General features: G+C 43.1%; 1 protein-coding gene across 1 annotated transcript in view; it reads right to left on the bottom strand.

Annotated features, from left to right (window-relative positions):
- Positions 1-18,117, bottom strand: part of LOC111150727 (N-acetylneuraminate pyruvate lyase) — a 34,672-nt gene that overhangs the window by 10,422 nt on the left and 6,133 nt on the right. Inside the window, exons 3-6 of the mRNA XM_022508292.1 lie at positions 11,086-11,159; positions 9,309-9,396; positions 6,094-6,151; positions 1,230-1,305 (exon numbers count right to left, since the gene is read on the bottom strand). Coding sequence (XP_022364000.1) covers positions 1,230-1,305; positions 6,094-6,151; positions 9,309-9,396; positions 11,086-11,159 — 296 coding nt within the window. The remainder of the gene's footprint in view (positions 1-1,229; positions 1,306-6,093; positions 6,152-9,308; positions 9,397-11,085; positions 11,160-18,117) is intronic.

Here is an 18,117-nt window from a genome sequence, read left to right as displayed (position 1 = left end):
CTTATCCCAACGAGGGCTAAATGTGGTCAGTGAACAAGGAATTTGCATTAGGATCAGAATCATCAAGTTGTAACTGGGAAAATTCTACAGCAAAAATATAAACATTGGCTCAAAGAGGGAAGTTATAAGAATAGTGGCACATGTCACAATAATTCAACCAGAGGTTGGCACTTTTCCAGTTTTGGGAGAAATCCAGATAGAGCAGAAGAGAATTCATTCTAGTTTACTGAGGATTTGCAATTTCCTACATCATCCTCCATGAGTTTTCACTGCGACATTGCTAAGGAGGATAAATAAAATCCAGCAGACCTGCTTACACTAGGGAGTGGGAGAGAGAATCTTATGTTCTTCATCTGAATACTGTGATGATGTACTCTGCCCATGATAAATACTTGAGAAAATTATTCTGTATAACTCATCATCTTTCCTTTTTCTTTTTGGGAAATGTATTGACATAAAATTTTTATAACCATGTGAAAAAAAGTTTTAAAATATGTTCGTTCTGAATTCTCAAAATGGCAGTATTTAAATTACTTATCCTATTTTAACAGTTATTTTCTCTCTACCAATACTAGATGAATTTCACAATTACTTTGACCCAATTACATTTAGCTATGATTTTATTTAATCATGCATGCAATCATGGATTGTCTGTCTTCAATCCTTTCAAAATTTGTACTTCTTTGTTTGCTAATCAGAAGGATTAAAAAGACTCAGTACACTTGGAAGCCACAAATAATTGCTGGGGAGAAAGCAGAGAAGGAGAAAGCAATTAACTTGGTATTTTGGAAGACAATGGATCTTTCTCTGAAATCTCCCTCAAATTCATTACTCACCCAACCTTGACTAGAACATGTAGTCTCAAGATGCCCATCATTTATATTCCTCTTTTTTTGAGAAAAATGACCCCACGCTTTGCCATGTGGCTCTGACCCTACACAACCAACCGGACTACGAGTGGATGCCTAACCTGCACCTGGAGGCTGACCTGGGGCTTGGTGGATGACCCAATCAGATTACTTGGTAACAAGAGCTGAAGCCCTTCTTAAAGGGGTCTTTTCTTTTATGGATCCAGGGAGACCAAATATTCTGGACAGATGCTGCACCACCGCAACTTCACGCCATCAGTCCACACAACTTTACTTTCAGGAATTCAGTATGACCATTTTGAATGAAGGCAAAAAGAAGTGGACCGCGTGAGGCACCATGTGCTTAGACTACCGGCTTACCTTTGTTCCATGGCTTGAGGAAGAAAGGTGCAATGACAGCGATACCATCAGCTCCTATTTCTGCTGCATGTCGGGCCTTTAAAAGAAGAAAGAAGACCTTTATGGGTCTGGTCACAATTCTGATGTCTGTGGGTTGAGGGGGTTTCCCCTCATCGACAGGAAGTTCTCCAATACCAGCTGCATGTCCTGCAAGCTTACTCAACTCTGATACTATCTACCTGGAGACAGAATCAGACTGCACAGGTTAAGGGCTCAGTCTTACAAGACTACCCTGCTTCCCTGAACTTTAGATGTTAATCACAAGTCCAGGTCATCACCTGTGCTTCTGACAAACTGGCTACAGACTTGGTAGGTTCTAACGATCCCCTCCTTGGGCTCACAGAACTCAGGGGAACATTTTACTTATTAGACCAGCAGTTTATTATAGGAGGATATAACTCAGGAGCAGCCAGGTAGAAGAAATACACAAGACAAGGTATGGAGAGAGGGCCTGTAGTTTCCATGTCTTGTCTAAGTGTGGGTGTGCCACTCTCCCCAATATTCCACATGTTCACCAATCTGGAAGCTCTCTGATTGGGTTTTAATGGAGACCTCACTGCATAGGCATGGTTGATTTCATCACTGGTCACTGGTGCCAGATTCAACCTCCAGTCCCTCCTTTCTTCCCAGAGGCGGAGGTCGGGTAGGACTGAAAGTTCCAACCCTCTGATCACACGGTTGGTCTCCTGGCAACCAGCCCCCATCTTTAGTTGCTTTCTAAAAACCACCTCATCCATACAATAAGAGACAGTTTTATTGTTCTCATCACAGAAAACTGCAAGAGTGTTAGGAACTCTGTGCCAGAAACTGGACAAAGACCAAATATATATATATTTATTATAAATCACAATATCACAACTATCTTGGAATAAGTGACCTACTACATTTGCCTATATCTTACACACTGAGAGTAGCAACAAACCTCAAATTTGCCAACTGATGCATCACTAGAGAGAAGAAAATAAGCCAAATTTAACAATGAATGTCATTAGCAGGAAAAATCCCAAATTGCAAAGTAGAGAACCCGGGTGGAGGTGACCCGTGCATTTAATCTTATACTTCTTCAGACTTCGTCAGCACAAAAAAACCTTGCTAACAGAGACATGAGTGGTTCATTGTGATAATTATAACTATTATTAGAGAAACTTGCAAGTGTAATTTCTCTTCTAGTGTTCAGCCCATTGGATGATGCTGTCTTTCCTGCCCAATGATATAATAGTCATATTTTAAAGTTTATTCTAAATTTATTTAAAATTTTTAATTTATGGATTGGGAATGCAGTTGAAAAATTTTAAGAAGAAAAAGCTTATGCACATAAAGGAAGATACAGTGTACCGCTATTTTAGGGTTTTCTTAAATTCCTCCAGAAAAAAAAGGACCATTTCCTTCTGCTGGGCCCTTAAAACATTCTTAACTCTTTTGGAGACCTCAAATCTACTACCTTCAGAACATGTCCCCCTACCTAAAAGGGAAAAATGTTTTTCTCTAAGACTTTAATAATATCTATCTGTAATAGATGTGATTAGCTTCCTGCAAAAGTAGGAGAGCCAAAGAGAAGAACGGGATACAGTCCAAAGACCAATCGTGACATTGGGTATAATTTCATTAACACCAGTTGGATGTTATATATTTGAATCATTTATTTAGCACTCTGTTAAGGACAAGACTAGAAAGATAACCTTAGCTGAAAATAAGGAAAAAGGAAAACAGCTAAGAGACAGTTAATGGCAGTGCCCATTCAAACAACATCCAATGGAGTTATGCCTAAGCAGATACCAAATTACAGTCTCATTGGCAAGATTATCCACATAGTAGGGGATTATCCCTATAGCAGGGGGATTACCTCTATACTAAGATTATCTCTGCTCTATTCTAGTGCTCAGCCTGATGGATGACAATCTTTCAAGTCATGATAAAATGTTAAAATTTATATCACACACAGGGAAAAAAAAAGCAATTAAAAAGAGACGAAAACAAATTTCCTACATCACACTACCTTAACTGAAAGGCCTATTGTAAGAACAAATCATGCATCAGAAGGATAAATCAAGTCTCCAAGTTTTGATTCTAGACTTATTAAGCAACAACCTAGCAATATGCCTTCCCTTGTGGCTTGCCTGACAATAGTGAATTACGATTTTGCAAATATATATTATACATTCCATTTCTAAATTCAGTAATAAGGAAAACAAAGAGAACCCATCAGGAAGATGCTGGAGCTAGATCAAGTCATTGTAATCTTTGGAATCAGAATACATAAATTCTGAAAGCATGGTGAATTGAGCAGTGGTCCAGGTACTGGGCCATCTGGTAAATACCTCAACACTTTCAAGCTTTCTTTTTTCACCCAATTCACGAAGTCCTCAAAACCACCAGGTCATGTACTTCTCTGCCAGAAAGTATAACTCCTTCCATTCCTGCCCTGTGCGCCACCTGATCTGCTAATCTCTAAACCTGGAGCAATCCAGCTGTTTGTATTCTGGAACCTATGTTCTGGCTGGAGACTGTACCTAGAAAGAAATTTTCATGACTTAGTTGAATGGTGGTAAGACAAATTTATGACTTATGACTTCAGTTGGTCTTTAGCACCATGGGCAATCTTTTTAAAAAATTTAACTAATGAGGGGTGCCTGGCTGGGTCAGTTGGTAGAGCAAGGGACTCCCGATGTCAGGGTCGGGAGTTCAAGCCCTATGTTGGCCATAGAGCCTACTACAAAAACCAATTTTGTTTAATTGCGACAAAACCACATACAATTTACCACCTTAATCATTTTTAAGTGTTCAGTAGTTTTAAGTATAATCACATTGTTATAAAACAGATCTCTAGAACTTTTCATCTTGCAAATCTCAAACTCTAGACCCACTAAATAATTCTTTCTCTCTTCCTCTAGCCGCTGGTAACCACCATTCTACTTTCTGTTTTTATGAATTTGACTATTTTAGATACATCATTTCAGAGAAATCATATAGTATTTGCCTTTTAGTGACAGACTTATTTTATTTAAACATAATGTCCTCAAAGAGGTTCACCTATATTATAGCATGTGACAGAATGGATTTCCTGTCTTTTTATGGTTGAATAATATTCTATTGTATTGTTAAAAAGAAAACCACAGGACCCAAATGGAGTCACTTACGTTAAGGCCCCATGTCAGCAAACAAAGATTTAACACCTAACCTGGCTATAGTTTCAATCCTCCCAGGAATGTGATCTTTTTTTTTTTTTTTAAAGATTTTATTTATTTATTTATTTATTTGACAGAGAGAGAGAGAGATCACAAGTAGGCAGAGAGAGGAAGGGAAGCAGGCTCCCCAGCGAGCAGAGAGCCCGATGTGGGGCTCGATCCCACAATCCCGAGATCATGACCTGAGCTGAAGGCAGAGGCTTTAACCCACTGAGCCACCCAGGTGCCCCAGAATGTGATCTTTAAACTGTCAACATGGAATTTCCTGGTCAGCCCTAGGAAATCCACAGTCAGACCCCTACCTTTCCCCTTTGGAGGGTGACCTTGCTTAAAACAATGTATTCTTTGGGGGCGCCTGGGTGGCTCAGTGGGTTAAGCTGCTGCCTTCGGCTCGGGTCATGATCTCAGGGTCCTGGGATCGAGCCCCGCATCGGGCTCTCTGCTCGGCAGGAGCCTGCTTCCTCCTCTCTCTCTGCCTGCCTCTCTGCCTGCTTGTGATCTCTCTCTGTCAAATAAATAAATAAAATCTTTAAAAAACAAAAAACAAAAACAAAAAAACAATGTATTCTTTGCTAATAATTTCCTTTTTCTTGCTCCTTCTGTCTTTAAAAACCTTTCCTTTTCCACTGCTCAACAGAGCTCTTTTCTATTTGCTAGACTGGATGCTGCTGGATTCATTCAATAAAGCCACTTTGATCTTCCAAATTACTCAGTTGTATTTTTGTCCTTTAATAGTAGGTATACACCACATTCTGTTTATCTGTTCGTCCATTGACGGGCATTTGGGTTGCTTCCGCATCTTTCTATTATAAATAATGCTGATATGAGCATGGGTGGGGAAAATGTTTCTGTGCTTCAGTTTTCCCTCCCATTCCCGCGGGCAGTAATTCTCAATTTTTACCGCTCTTCACATCTGAATCCCGTCTTCCTTTACGCCCAGCAGATGGCTTTGCCTTTTGCTTCCTAGAGACACTGAGGTTGGCTCAAGTTCTTCTCCTTATTTGCAAACTGAGCTACATCTATACCCGCCCCCACTTGGCTCAGAGGAAGAGGTGCCTCTGTCTCCTACTCCAAACTCTGCTATGGGAATTAGTCACTAGGGCTACCCTCATTATGGCTGTGTCTGCTCCTGGATCGTGAGCTCTGACACCGCACATCTCATATTCCCCAATAACAGCATCCAATATATAGCAAAAATGGTACTGAGTTTAACTTCAGCATAAAAAAGGAGCCCCTTCCCTTATTCACAATCTAAAAGAACCCAAAATGAATAAACAAATAAACAAATACTAGCAATTGACTCATAAAAACAGAGAACAAACTGGTAGTTGTTTGGGAAATGGGCAAAATAAGTGAAGGGGATTAAGAGGTACAAACTTAGTTATAAAATAAACAGTTTAAGTCACAGACATGAAAAGTATAGCACCCGGAACGTAGTCAATAATATTGTAATAATGTTGTCTAGTGACAGATGGCAACTACACTTATCCCAGTGAGCACTGAGTAATGCACAGAATTACTGATTCACTATGTTGCACACCTGAAATTAATATAATATTGTATATATCAACCATACTCCAATAATAAAAGGAAAAGGAGGCCCCTGGAGTGGTCTCTCCCAGATGGACTTACATACATACCAGTTCTTGTGACTCTTTCAAGCTCAAGGCTCCTACGTGAATTACCACCTGATCCAACCTATAAAAGAGGAAACACTGTTGTATCACTTGGAAGTTTACAGGAACGCAGAAGGACTGAACCACCCCTGTTTGTGCTGGTTTTGGCAGTTAGCTAATGACCCTCTAATCTCAACCTCAAAACTATTAAATTCTATAGTGGTCTATTTAAAATTAGTCTAATGAGGGATTTAAAAAAATGTCCAGGGAGTAAAATTTTGACACCAAGAGTCAATTAAATGAATGCGTGTTTTGACAAAGCACTGTTTTAGATGATGTATTGCTGGTGATCTGTGCGTGGAGACTGGGGTAACATGGAGGTATTTCTGGTTGGGGACGAAAATAAAGAGATTCTTCAAAGAGTACAGCCAGGAACAAGTCACATGAGAAATGAATTCACTGTAGAAAGCTTTTTCCTATCTTGTAAGTCCTCAGAATTTGGCCTCTTCTGAGAGGTTTCCTCTGAGACCCCACTATTCATCTTTGGGGGTGTTCCATGTGGCCCCATGGGTGGAGGTCACAGTGAGCCTGGTGTTCTCAGAGGAGGATTAATAGAGCTCAGTTGTGAGTCCAGTCACCCCAGCGACTCTTCTGAGAGACCCTGAATAACGCACATGCCATTTTCAAGGGATGGAGACATGGCGTTCTTGTTTAGGCCTGATCCCTGAGTCCCCAGTGACTTCTGACTTGTTGTGTCTCAGGTGAAATGGGGCCCCACTAAGGAAGTATTGTGATTAGGGTTGCATTTTTAAAGATTTCATTTATTTATTTGAGAGAGAGACAGAACAGGGGAGGAGCAGAGGGAGAGGGAGAGGGAGAAGCAGACTCCCCACTGAGCAGAGAGCTGGAGGTGGGACTGGATCCCATGACTCTGGGATCATAATCTCAGCTGAAGGCAGATGGCTAACTGACTGAGCCACCTAGGTGCCCCAGGGTTGCATTTTTAAAGGTTAAGACCTCTGAAAGGAGAAAGGAAGGCTGACTCATAGGCTCTTACTCTTATCAGCCGCTTTTCTGTGCGGCCTCCTTAAACCTTTCACACCCCTTCTCCTGGCTTAGGTTAAACGAAGCCATCCATTCCTTCTCCCTTCCACCCTGATGCTAGGTGCTGCTAGAGAAAACCATCCTATGGCTTTCATCCCAACTTGTTCTTTCCCAATTCGGGAGAACAAGGCTCCAAAAAGCCTTCTGGTCATCATGACTTACTCCCCTTCCAATTCTGTGCAGTGGCTACTTCAAATCTGGACTATTCTCAAGCGAATTTCAACCCAATTCCTTGTTCCTGGCAGATGTGCTCACTTGTAACACACAAGAAATACACAGAGGCCTCATACACAGATTACCCTACTTTTCCTCTTCTGCATCTCCACGCTTGGCCACATCCTGGCCCATGCTTCCCTCCCAGCTTCTGGGCTGTCCTCTAAAGTTACACTACCTACTTGTGGCTTTGTTTCAGCCCCCCACCCCCAGACCTTCCCATCAAAGGTATCAGCTGTCTACGCATTCTTACTCTCTTTGCCAATAACTGTCTTTTCAGCAGAGAAACACGCTCAAGACTTCCCCAGTTTAAAACAAACTACCCTTCTTTCCATCTTGCTTCCTCTTTGCTCATCCACCACTCCATCTCTCCTTCCCTTTACCAGAAAATGTTCTGAGAATGAGCTGTGCTCGTCGCCCCCACACCCGCACCTCTGCGGCGATCCACCCATCCACAGCTCACTGCGGGCTGCTCCTGTTTCGCCAACCCGGCTGGCTCTGCTCTCTCTGAGGTCATCAGTCACAGTCACTGCTAGTTCACCGAGCAGTCTTCTCAGCCCTCCATCTACTGACTTTCATAACATCTAAAATTTATTACAAATGTGGTGATGAAACAGCATCTACTGCAAGTAATTATAATGAATTCCTGTATAAGATTTGTGACTATGCGCCAGGCACTGTTCGAACCCTCACCACCATCTTATAACATACATACTTTTATTCCAATTACAGGTGAAGCGCAGGGCAGTTAAGTGACTTGTCTGAGTTCAGAAGTCTAGTAAGAGCCAGAGCCAGAACCCAAACAGCCAGTCTGGCTGTACAGTCTCATGCTACACTGGCACGCTCCGAAACATTCTTCCCTAAGTGACAGGATTTACCCCCGACCTCCCTCCTGCCCTTCTGAGGGCTTTCTGTCTTTGCCCCCTTCTCTATCTCTCCATTTCTGGTGCTTTTCTTAATGTTGATCCTTAACCTTCCCTGTTTCTCTGTCTATGGTCTTTAATCTTTTGGGGCCCATGGTCTGACTGGAAATGAGCTAAAAGCTGATGGATCGGCAGAAACTGCTTCCATGGCCATGCACTCAGCCTTGGCATTCAGTTTCCGAGTACTCAAGGTGCTCTGAAGCCATTTAAGGATCCTCAAGGGTCATGGGCTTCACACTGACAACCTCTGCTCCAGGCTCGCTTGGAACTTACCTCCAATCTTTGCCTCCTTCTAAGGCAACATCAATCATTGCCTTCTCTGATCCCTTTTTATGCTATTTATCAGAAGAATCAGTGTTAAATTTCATGATCTGACTTCTCCATTGAATGGCAAGCAAGCTAAAGTCAGAGAGCGTTTCATCTCCCCCATAGGGCACAGAGCATAGTAACACACAACAGAACAGACAACAGATAAAGCTGAGTGTTAATTGAGTGTGCTTACTGAACTGATCCTGCCCTATTTGTCTGCCATGGCATGAACTGAGTCCCTAAGACTACAAAAGGAAGCACCGTGGAGAGCTCCACAGAGCACACAGACGTAGGGAAGCAAGAGTGGATACAAGCATCAGGAACCCATCCTGGGAGGGGAAGGAGTTGTTCAGAAGAGCCAGGGGACAGCAGAGTCCATCACCAGCCCCTTCTCCTCTTATTCCCTCAGCCCAAGGACAAGTAACCCAACGGGACCAGCTTTTAGGTAGATAAGGGGCAGCTTCCTGCTTCCAGATGGCCCCCTTGGGAGCTGGGTGGGCCTCAAAGTCTGGCTGCCCTTCCACCCAGAAAGGAGGGGCACTCCTCTGCCTCAGCCCCTTGCCACAGTGCCAGGATCCCCATGCTTCAAGCCTGACCTCTGGCCAGAAGGTGGGAGGCTGTGTCATCGGGAAAGAGCCGTCCTCTAGGCAGCTCTGTGGAAGGGCGCCCTTATCCTGATGACGCACTCACTTGTTCCGCCCTTGGGTCACCCACTCCTCTGCGACCTGGCGACGCTCTGAGACGCTCAGGGACAGGCCTTCTCCCGTCGTGCCATTCACTGTTTCAAACAGAGAGTCAGTTAGCGGGGCCAACCCATTCCTTTTGCTCCTCCAACACGAACACAGGAAGTGCAGGGTCAGAACTCCTTGCTTAAGGGGAAGGGACATGGGGACAGACCAGAGGTTGGAATCTAGAGGGGAAATGCCACGTTTCCATTTTTATCTAGGATTCTCTCCTTTCCATCTTCACCTTGTTCCAAGCAGTGGGAAGGTTAATTAAGACTTGTAATGACAAATCCGTCCTTGCTATCAGGGATGGGGAGTGAGTATTTGAACACAGACTGAGATAACTGCCCTCATTTTAGGCAAATATCCAATCACACCACCTAATTCTATTATCTGGGCTTGAATGGCAGGAAAATCACCACCACCCAATACTGGGCTGTCAAAGGGGTCATAAGGACAGTGGTGCATACTACAGATCTACAAAGACCTCACTCTATAGTTTAGCATGACAGTAGCACTCTAGGACAATTTTTTCATGGTAATTCATAAGAAAACACCAAGGATATTAATATTTCTTATTTAAGCACTCTTATAATAGCCACTCATTCTCACAACAGCCCTGCAAAGTGCAAATGTTTCTTCTTATTTATAGATGCAAAGATGAGATTCTGTATCACTAAATAGATTTGAATCCAAAGCTGTGTGTTTCCAAAACTTTCTCTTCTAATATGATAATCTCTTAATGGATCACAGAAAGTATGCAAACGGCACTAGGATACATTACTGGGGCCTAATGGATTTGGATCTCCAAATACTGAGCACTCAACTGGGGCAGAGAAGGCGGGGTGAGAGTAGGAAAGAGTGCTTTTATCACTCCTTTGGGGTCTTAAGACACTTGAGTGTGCTGTACGAGTAGGGATGTTCCTACTTCTTCCTGATACCCAGGGGAGATCTGTGGCCCTTTGAAGGGTAACAATCAGTCTTTGCTGGTCATGGCTTGGAGCCGTAGGGGGACACCAAGTGGTTCTGTATTCAGGTTCTGGTTTTGACGTGTGCCCTGACTGCCTTTTCACAGAGTTTTTACCTGCCTCAATTATGATCTTATGCTTCCAGTTCTTGAGGGACCCCTGCTGGTAGAGCAGCAGCTTGGGAAAAAGCTGTGGTGTCCAGTCTAAGGGGCCAAGCACCTACAACACCACACAAGGGGCAACTCGGTCACAGGTAAGTACAGTTCTTAGGCCTCGAGTGTGCAAGATGTGATTTGAATCCATCAGCTATGAAATAAGTCAGTGTAACTGCTGGACCTGTGAATCTTTCGCGTGCTGCCTTTAGAGTCTCTCCACAGTTACCACATGAAAGGTCTGAGTGAGACACAAAAAAGCCCATTCTTAAGAGAGAGAAGTCTGGATTTTGCCGTTACTCTACCATTTTTGGCTAAGTGCCTTTAGGCACCCTAAATACATCTAAAAACATCTGAGCCATAGATTTTCTTCTTCAAGTTGGGATTAAAAATAATATCTTATCTGTTTTGAAGGTATACCACCGAACTAGGTAATCTCTTGAGGTGCTTTCCAGGTCTAAAACTGATGAGTGTCTAGATTCACAAATTTTACTTAGCTTAGCCAGGCTCAGTCATAACCTATGACACAAGACACTGTGACCTCCTAACTAGCAACCAGGTGAGAGCTGCTTTCTAAGAACCGGGATAGAGATGTCTAGAGAAATGTCTGAAGGTGACTCACCAAAAATACTCTTCACTCCCTGTTCCTCCACAAGATAATCCACATACTGACCGATGACTGAAAAGTTGATTTCTCTACAGGACACAGGGAAAAAAATGGGAAAAAAATCATGTTTAGTTTTTAGATTATTATTTGACCAATCCTCAAATCTATAAAACTGCTCTCTTTTGTTAATAGTTATTAAAAGTCCACCCAGCTTTATTACGCTAAGTGAAATAAGTCAGTCAGAGAAAGACAAATACCATATGATTTCACTCATATGCAGAATTTAAGAAACAAAACAGATGAACATAGGGGAAGGGAAGGAAAAATAAGACAAAAACAAGAGAGGGAGGCAAACCATAGGGAACAGACTGAGGGTTGCTAAAGGGAAGGGGGTAGGTGGATGGGGTAACCGGGTGATGGGCATTGAGGAGGGCACTTGATGTAAAGAGAGCTGAGTGTCGTATGCGACTGATCAATCACTCAACTCTACCCCTAAAACTAATAATACACTATATATTAACTAAGTTGAATTTAAAAAAAAAGTCCACTTAGCCAATTTGTAAAATTCTTAACTTGCTCTAAATAATGCCTGGATTTTTCCTTGTTTTTTGAGCCTGGTGATTTCTCTACTTATCCATATATGCGTCACTGACATGAGCAACACACCATTATTTTATCACAAAGGCTTTACCCCATGTAAATTTAAACATCCCCACGAGTAACATTTAAAAAGTAATTATTTAATAATCTTTTGCCCTTTTGGGGAAGAAGGATGATTGGGGCCATAGTTAAATGAGAATTGGAAGAGCAGCATAGGGATCTAGGGGGTCTGCAAGAAGGTCAGAGTCCCAGGTCCCACACAGTCCCACCCAGTCAAAATCCGCATTGTAACAAGATCCCCTTGTGATCTGCATATACTCAGCAGTCTGAAGGGCAAAGACCTTGTAAGGATCGGATGCTTAAGGCAATAAGGGTTCTTTTCCTTAAAATCATATTGATTTTTAAAATCTAGAAATTGACATACACACATCATATAAAGTGACCCGTTCTTAACCAAAATGCAGATGAGGACGACTGGGTGGAGAGTGAAAATCCAAAGGAAAAATGTGGCTATGGCTCTAACGGGTGTCATATGTCACCAAAGCCATGGTTATATCCCCAAGGACAAAAAGTACTAGTTGGCTCCATTTACATTTTTCCAATGGGGGCCAGAGAATCCTTGTTTAATTTCATACTTATTAACATCCTTTTACTTTCTGTATTCCTTAACAAACCAAACCAAAACAAAAAATTGGATGCATACAGAAAACAAAGACGTCAAAAGGTATTTGTCAAAGGTAACAGGAACACAAGGGATAAAAGCAAAGAATGCACAGGTGATCACTGTCCACAACGCCAATGACATCTGGTCCAGCCACTTGGGAAGAGTGCACTTGGGGCAGTTGTAAGGCCCCCAAGGGGAGCACAGTCCCTCCATAATGGCTCGAGGCACTGTAACATTGCCCTCCCTGCCCCACTTGCTCAAATGACGAATCCTGGCCTCTCAGTCTTGCTGAGCAGAGAGGCTCCCCGAATGCACAACAGAACAAACTTAGGTTGTTCTCACCTAAAGGGAGGAAAGGCAAGTTATCTGCCTAGACAATCTATGTCAACACCTTCCTTTAAGTTAGCTTGACCTGCTGAACCTGAAATGTCCACCCCTCGGACAGTCCTGACCATTTGGAACCTGCTCCTGGCTGCTTCCCTCAGCCCTTCACCACTTGCCATAAGCTCTGAGTTGCAGGAACAATCAGCAACAGCTTTGTTTGCAGGCTATAAACCCCGATTTTGGCTTGCGATGTCCCCCTACCAAAGCAAGCAACAAGGAAACAGGTCCTAATCACACTTTCGAATCACAGACTGGAAACAGGAAATACACCTAGTGGCCACAGCTTATGCTGGAATCACAGATTCCAATGCAATGGCTCCCAAGCACTTTCACTGAAGTCTTGGCACCTCCCCAATCCCATCCCAGCCCAGTACTCAAGATCACCTAGAGTTGGCCTGGCTTTTTCACTGAGGAGCCTGGAGAGGTCTGAATGGTCAAGGGCTGGTAGGTACTGTACTCTGTCTGATATGTGTTGTTTCAGTTTAATCTGATGCTTCATCGTTTGGAAAGGGAAGCTAGAGAGCTTGTTTCTATTTTCAGAAATACTTAAGGAGAGAAACTGTTTCTGTTGGGGTACGTATGTATATATCCCCAGTGTGGACTCTAAGCTCAGTAGGGGCCCACACCACCAAGTCTGCCTCTAGCGGCCCGTCTACTACACATGCTCAGCATTCTACTCGGCTCCAATGAAACACCCAGTCATTACTGCTGTTACTGCTTCTCATGATGAAACCCGGCAATACCTCACATATACCTCATACCCTCATCAAAGTTCACATCCCTACTACCACGAGGATCATTTTGTAAATTGTTTATGCCCACCCTCCAGGCTAGAGGAAGGACTTCCTGAAGGCAGGCACGGGGCCTTTTCCACCTGACTATCCCTTCCTGCATAGTGCAGAAGCTCAAGGATGAAACACCCATGATCTCTGCCTTCAAAGCGGCTTATCTCCACACCTGCAGGATACACGTAAACTTCATTATTAACTGAGAAAAGGAGATGGCTAGAATATTAAGGAATATTAAGGACTAGAGTAACTAGAATATTAAGGAATGTATGTTGAGGGCTATGACTGAGTTAGAAAGTGTATAGGGATTCAGAAGAGTCAGAAGAGGGACTAATCATTCCAGTTAGGGAGGCTGGGAGAGGAGATTTTGAGGAGGAGGTGGTTAGGGAATAAACAGGATGAAAACCTGCATACTTCCTTCCCTCTGACGTTCTTGAGTTGCTGTCTGTCTGGCCCTGTTCTGGTGCCCTTCTCTTTCCACGGAGTTGGCTGCACCCTTAGGCAGATGTAGGCCCGCATATGAAATCCACGGTTCCTTCTCCTTCCTCAGTGAACTCCACACTTCTCTCTGTGGCTTCAGTGAAGTGACTTCCATTTACACTCACCCCCTACTCCTTTAGGCTTTGCTGGATGACAGCTACGATTTCCCTCAGGTTAGGGGTGCTAACGGGTGATACATTATCTATCCCTTTAAGAAAGCAGTTTGTTGCTTCTTACAAAATGTCCCTAGCCTACGAGAGTGACACTAACAGTAGAATTTCTGGGCAGTGGCAGAGTCACACCAAAATGTCCTTGGACAGATGGCTTTTTCGAACTACCAAGTCCTCTTAGAGAGAGAAAAAGGTTGAAAAGAGATGGCTCCTAAATGTGTTTTGACTTTCACAATGCTATTAAACATTTGTTTTCTGGTTAAAAAAAACAAACAAACTGAAAAGCCAGATCTGACAAGACCAGGCCTATATTTCTGTATAGCACCGAATGGTGGGGAAGAGCCGTGGCTGCCCCCTTTGGAGGCACAGAAGCCCCCAGACCACCTCAGGGATTTCAGGTCTCTGCCTGACTAGAGAGGCAAGTTTGCAGTCCTTGGCACTATTGCTCAGTGGCTACAGTCACAAGTGAGCGCAGGGAAATCACCCAGAGCTGTTATCCTAGTTGTCACAAAGGTACCCCAACAGCAGGGCCAAGGTAGGAGCAGGATAATTCTCTCTGGGGACCTTCTTCCCTTCCTTGTTTTCCCACTGTAATCTGCCTCTCTGTGGTGGGTGGGCAGCCACTGTATCAGCTATCTGGAAGTCACTAGAGATAGTGGGAGCCGTAAGATTGGATTATTCTCCTCCCCACTGGATGGCGGTCTGGGGCTCATTGCTCATGAAAGTGAGAGATGGCACAAGCCAGTTCTCTTCCAAAGGCAGGACTTGCTTTCCATGGCCTGTCTCTTCCTTCGTGAGCCCCAAGAACACATCTCAGTATTAGCCTCTTCAGGGCTGAATGACTCTGAACCAAATACCATGCTTGCTGAAGTCACTCCCCTACTTAATTCCAATTTAGTATCTTAATTTCAACTCCCATAGGTTCAGATTCTTTGCCTTAGGTCCATGATTTTCTCTTAATTTTTCATGCTATAGAAGCTTTGTCATTTATTTTTGAAAAGTACACACAATAAAAAAGGACAGGAAAAACCCACTCATTATCTCCTTGGAGATGATCACTCTTATTAGTTTGATATTTTCTATTCACAAACACACAATGCAGGATTTTCTTAAATGAATATGGCCATATTGTACAAATATTGTAATCATTTTTTCACTTTTTTCACATAGAGTATTCTCCCACATCTTCAAAAACATTCTGTTCCTATACTGGCTACACAGCATTTCACTGCATGAATGAAAAGAATTTAGCCAATCCTCTACCTTCGGACATTCAGTTTACTTCCAAACCATGTAAGAGGAGAGAATGTTTATCCAATTATTTTTGCAACAAATTGAGGCCCTGAGTGGATACAGTCTGAAACAGCATGTAGGCTGTATCTCTTTTCTTAGGACAGAAGAGTAACAAAATTTTTCTGAAGTGGCTTTTCAGAGAAAAATCTCGATTGCTGTTCATTTCCTCTCCTAGTGTATGACACAAAGTGAAAGACTTTCACTTTATTTGAGAATACAGAATCACCAGGGAGGTCTTCTTATAATTGGGACACAGGTCAGAAAATTTGATGTTCCTTTTTTTCTTTTTGCCTTTTACATATAACTCTCACCATTCAAAATCAGATGGAAGTTATTTGTGCTTTTGGCCAAATAACTACTTGGCTACTTTAAAACTCCTTTGGCAGAGAAGTATTCAGGGGCCGTATCTTCCCTGCCTTGCCAGAAAACATTCTGTTCTGGGAATCTGGGTCATACAGTCTCCCAACACAGTTCAAAAGACAACACACAACTCCAACTCCGGCGGTCCAGGCCCCTTCTGACTGGGGTAACCAGCCTGTTTTTACTACAGCGTGTTGTGAGGATTTCCATGGTGAAGCCAAAGGCATCTGAGGGAGAAAACTTTTTTTTTTTTTTTTTTTTGGACATTTTGGCCAATCTGAAATGGACTTTCTTCTTTTTTTTCCAAAGATTTTATTTGTCAGAAAAAGAGAGAGAGTCAAAGAGACAGAGCCCAAGCAAGGGGAGCAGCAGGCAGAGGGAGAAGCAGGCTCCCCTCTGAGCAAGGAGCCTGATGTGGGACTCAATCCAGGACCCCGGGATCATGACCGAGTTGAAGGCAGACACTTAACTGACTGAGCCATCTAGGTGCCCATGAAATGGACTTTCTGTTTTAATGATTGCACTTGGCCAAGGGAAGAAGTTACTTCTTGAAACAACTAAGGAAAGCAAGTGTCTTCTACTCTAGTGCAGAAAGATAAGAGTTGAGATGGGTAGAGAAAGACGCTTCTCTCTGGCTCCATGGCTGGGTGCACTGTGTTAATGTTTAGGGTCTTGGTCTCATCAACTGTGGAAACAGAGATGGCAGTTCTCTTTCAGAGTTATTACAAAGATTGAACTGGAATATGTACGTTAAAATGCCAGTACGACTGACACGTAGAGTTTAGCCAATCAGTGTTAGCTTCTTTACCTCATGAAATAACAAAATTTAGCATTCACTGCACTAGATGCTGAAGACCCAAGGATAAATAAGAAACTGGCTCAGTCCTTGTGTATTGCCTGATGCTCAGTAAATATCTGTGAAATAAAGTTAAGCAGCTCAAAGCCTATTGGGAGAGACAGGAATGTAACAAACAGTTATTATAATGATTTTCATTAACAAATAATTCTGATGTAATGTGAAAAGGTGTGCACAGGCTGTTGTGGGATCACAGGGGGAAGGTCTCTGAAATTCTTTATAGGAAATAGGGAAGAAGCAGCAGAGGATGGTTTTGATGGTTGAGCAGAAGTGTTCACGTGGAGTTGAGAGAGGAGAGCAGAGTGGTAGACAAAGGCAGAGGAAATAGAACGTAAAGGCATGGAGGGAAGAAAGAACACGACATGTTTGGGGGCAACAGAAATGTAGCAGGAGAGGTAATCCAGATATCTGGCCTTTACCTTCAGATCATTTCCTCTCAGACTTTAATGTGCTAAAGAATCATCCAGGGACAGGTAAAATGCAGGTTCTGATTTAGTGGTATGTAGAAGGACCTGAGATTCTGCCTTTCTAGCAGGTTCCTATGTGATACAGAGCAAACAGTCCAAGGGCCACATGACAGAGTAGTAAGGCTTCAACACAAGGGGGTCAGCAGAGAGTCTTTTTTTTTTTTTTTAAAGATTTTATTTATTTATTTGACAGAGAGAGATCACAAGTAGGCAGAGAGGCAGGCAGAGAGAGACAGAGAGGGAAGCAGGCTCCCTGCTGAGCAGAGAGCCCGATGCGGGACTCGATCCCAGGACCCTGAGATCATGACCTGAGCCGAAGGCAGCGGCTTAACCCACTGAGCCACCCAGGCACCCAGCAGAGAGTCTTAAAGAGAGAAGTGACACAATTAGATTTATTTATGAGGGTGCCCATTGGGCTGTAGTGTGCAGGTTGGACTGGGGCCAAAGACACTTTGTGTATCTTCCTGGGGATCACTACAATATCCCTCATGACGTAACAGCAGAGAGCTGCACTCTTTGAATTCAAATGGGACCTGGAGATGATACAACTGAACCCTTTCCAGAATATGAAAGAGAACATTTGGCAGGTGACAAGACCTCCTCAGGGTCAGACAGCTAATTGGTGGTAAAGCTAGGGGTCAAGAACCCAGATACTCTAACTAAAATCCATTTAACCATGTTCTTCCTGACAACTTCCCCACTTCAGAACACCAACTTACATTCAGAATTGCATCTGGGTATTTCTTAGAATTATAAAGAAAAAGGGATGCAGGGGGATAGTTCTTGTTCAGCCATTCTCAGTCATGGAGACTATGGCTTACTTTACGAACCAGGTTAGGAAAACTCCCATGACTGGCAGGTCACTAGGCAGAATTTCCAGTTATTCAATTCCATGTGCCCTTCTTTCTGTCTCCTGGAAACATGTCATAAGTTCACACTCCCCTGTGGGCAAGTAGGCAAATGCCCATCTGTTCTCAGATCCAAT

This window comes from Enhydra lutris, unplaced genomic scaffold, assembly GCF_002288905.1.
Source record: "Enhydra lutris kenyoni isolate GAN:26980312 unplaced genomic scaffold, ASM228890v2 scaffoldscaffold24, whole genome shotgun sequence".
Taxonomy (NCBI): Eukaryota; Metazoa; Chordata; class Mammalia; order Carnivora; family Mustelidae; genus Enhydra; species Enhydra lutris.
The sequence above is the reverse complement of the archived record's forward strand: the minus strand, read 5'-3'. Positions and strand labels throughout refer to the sequence as shown.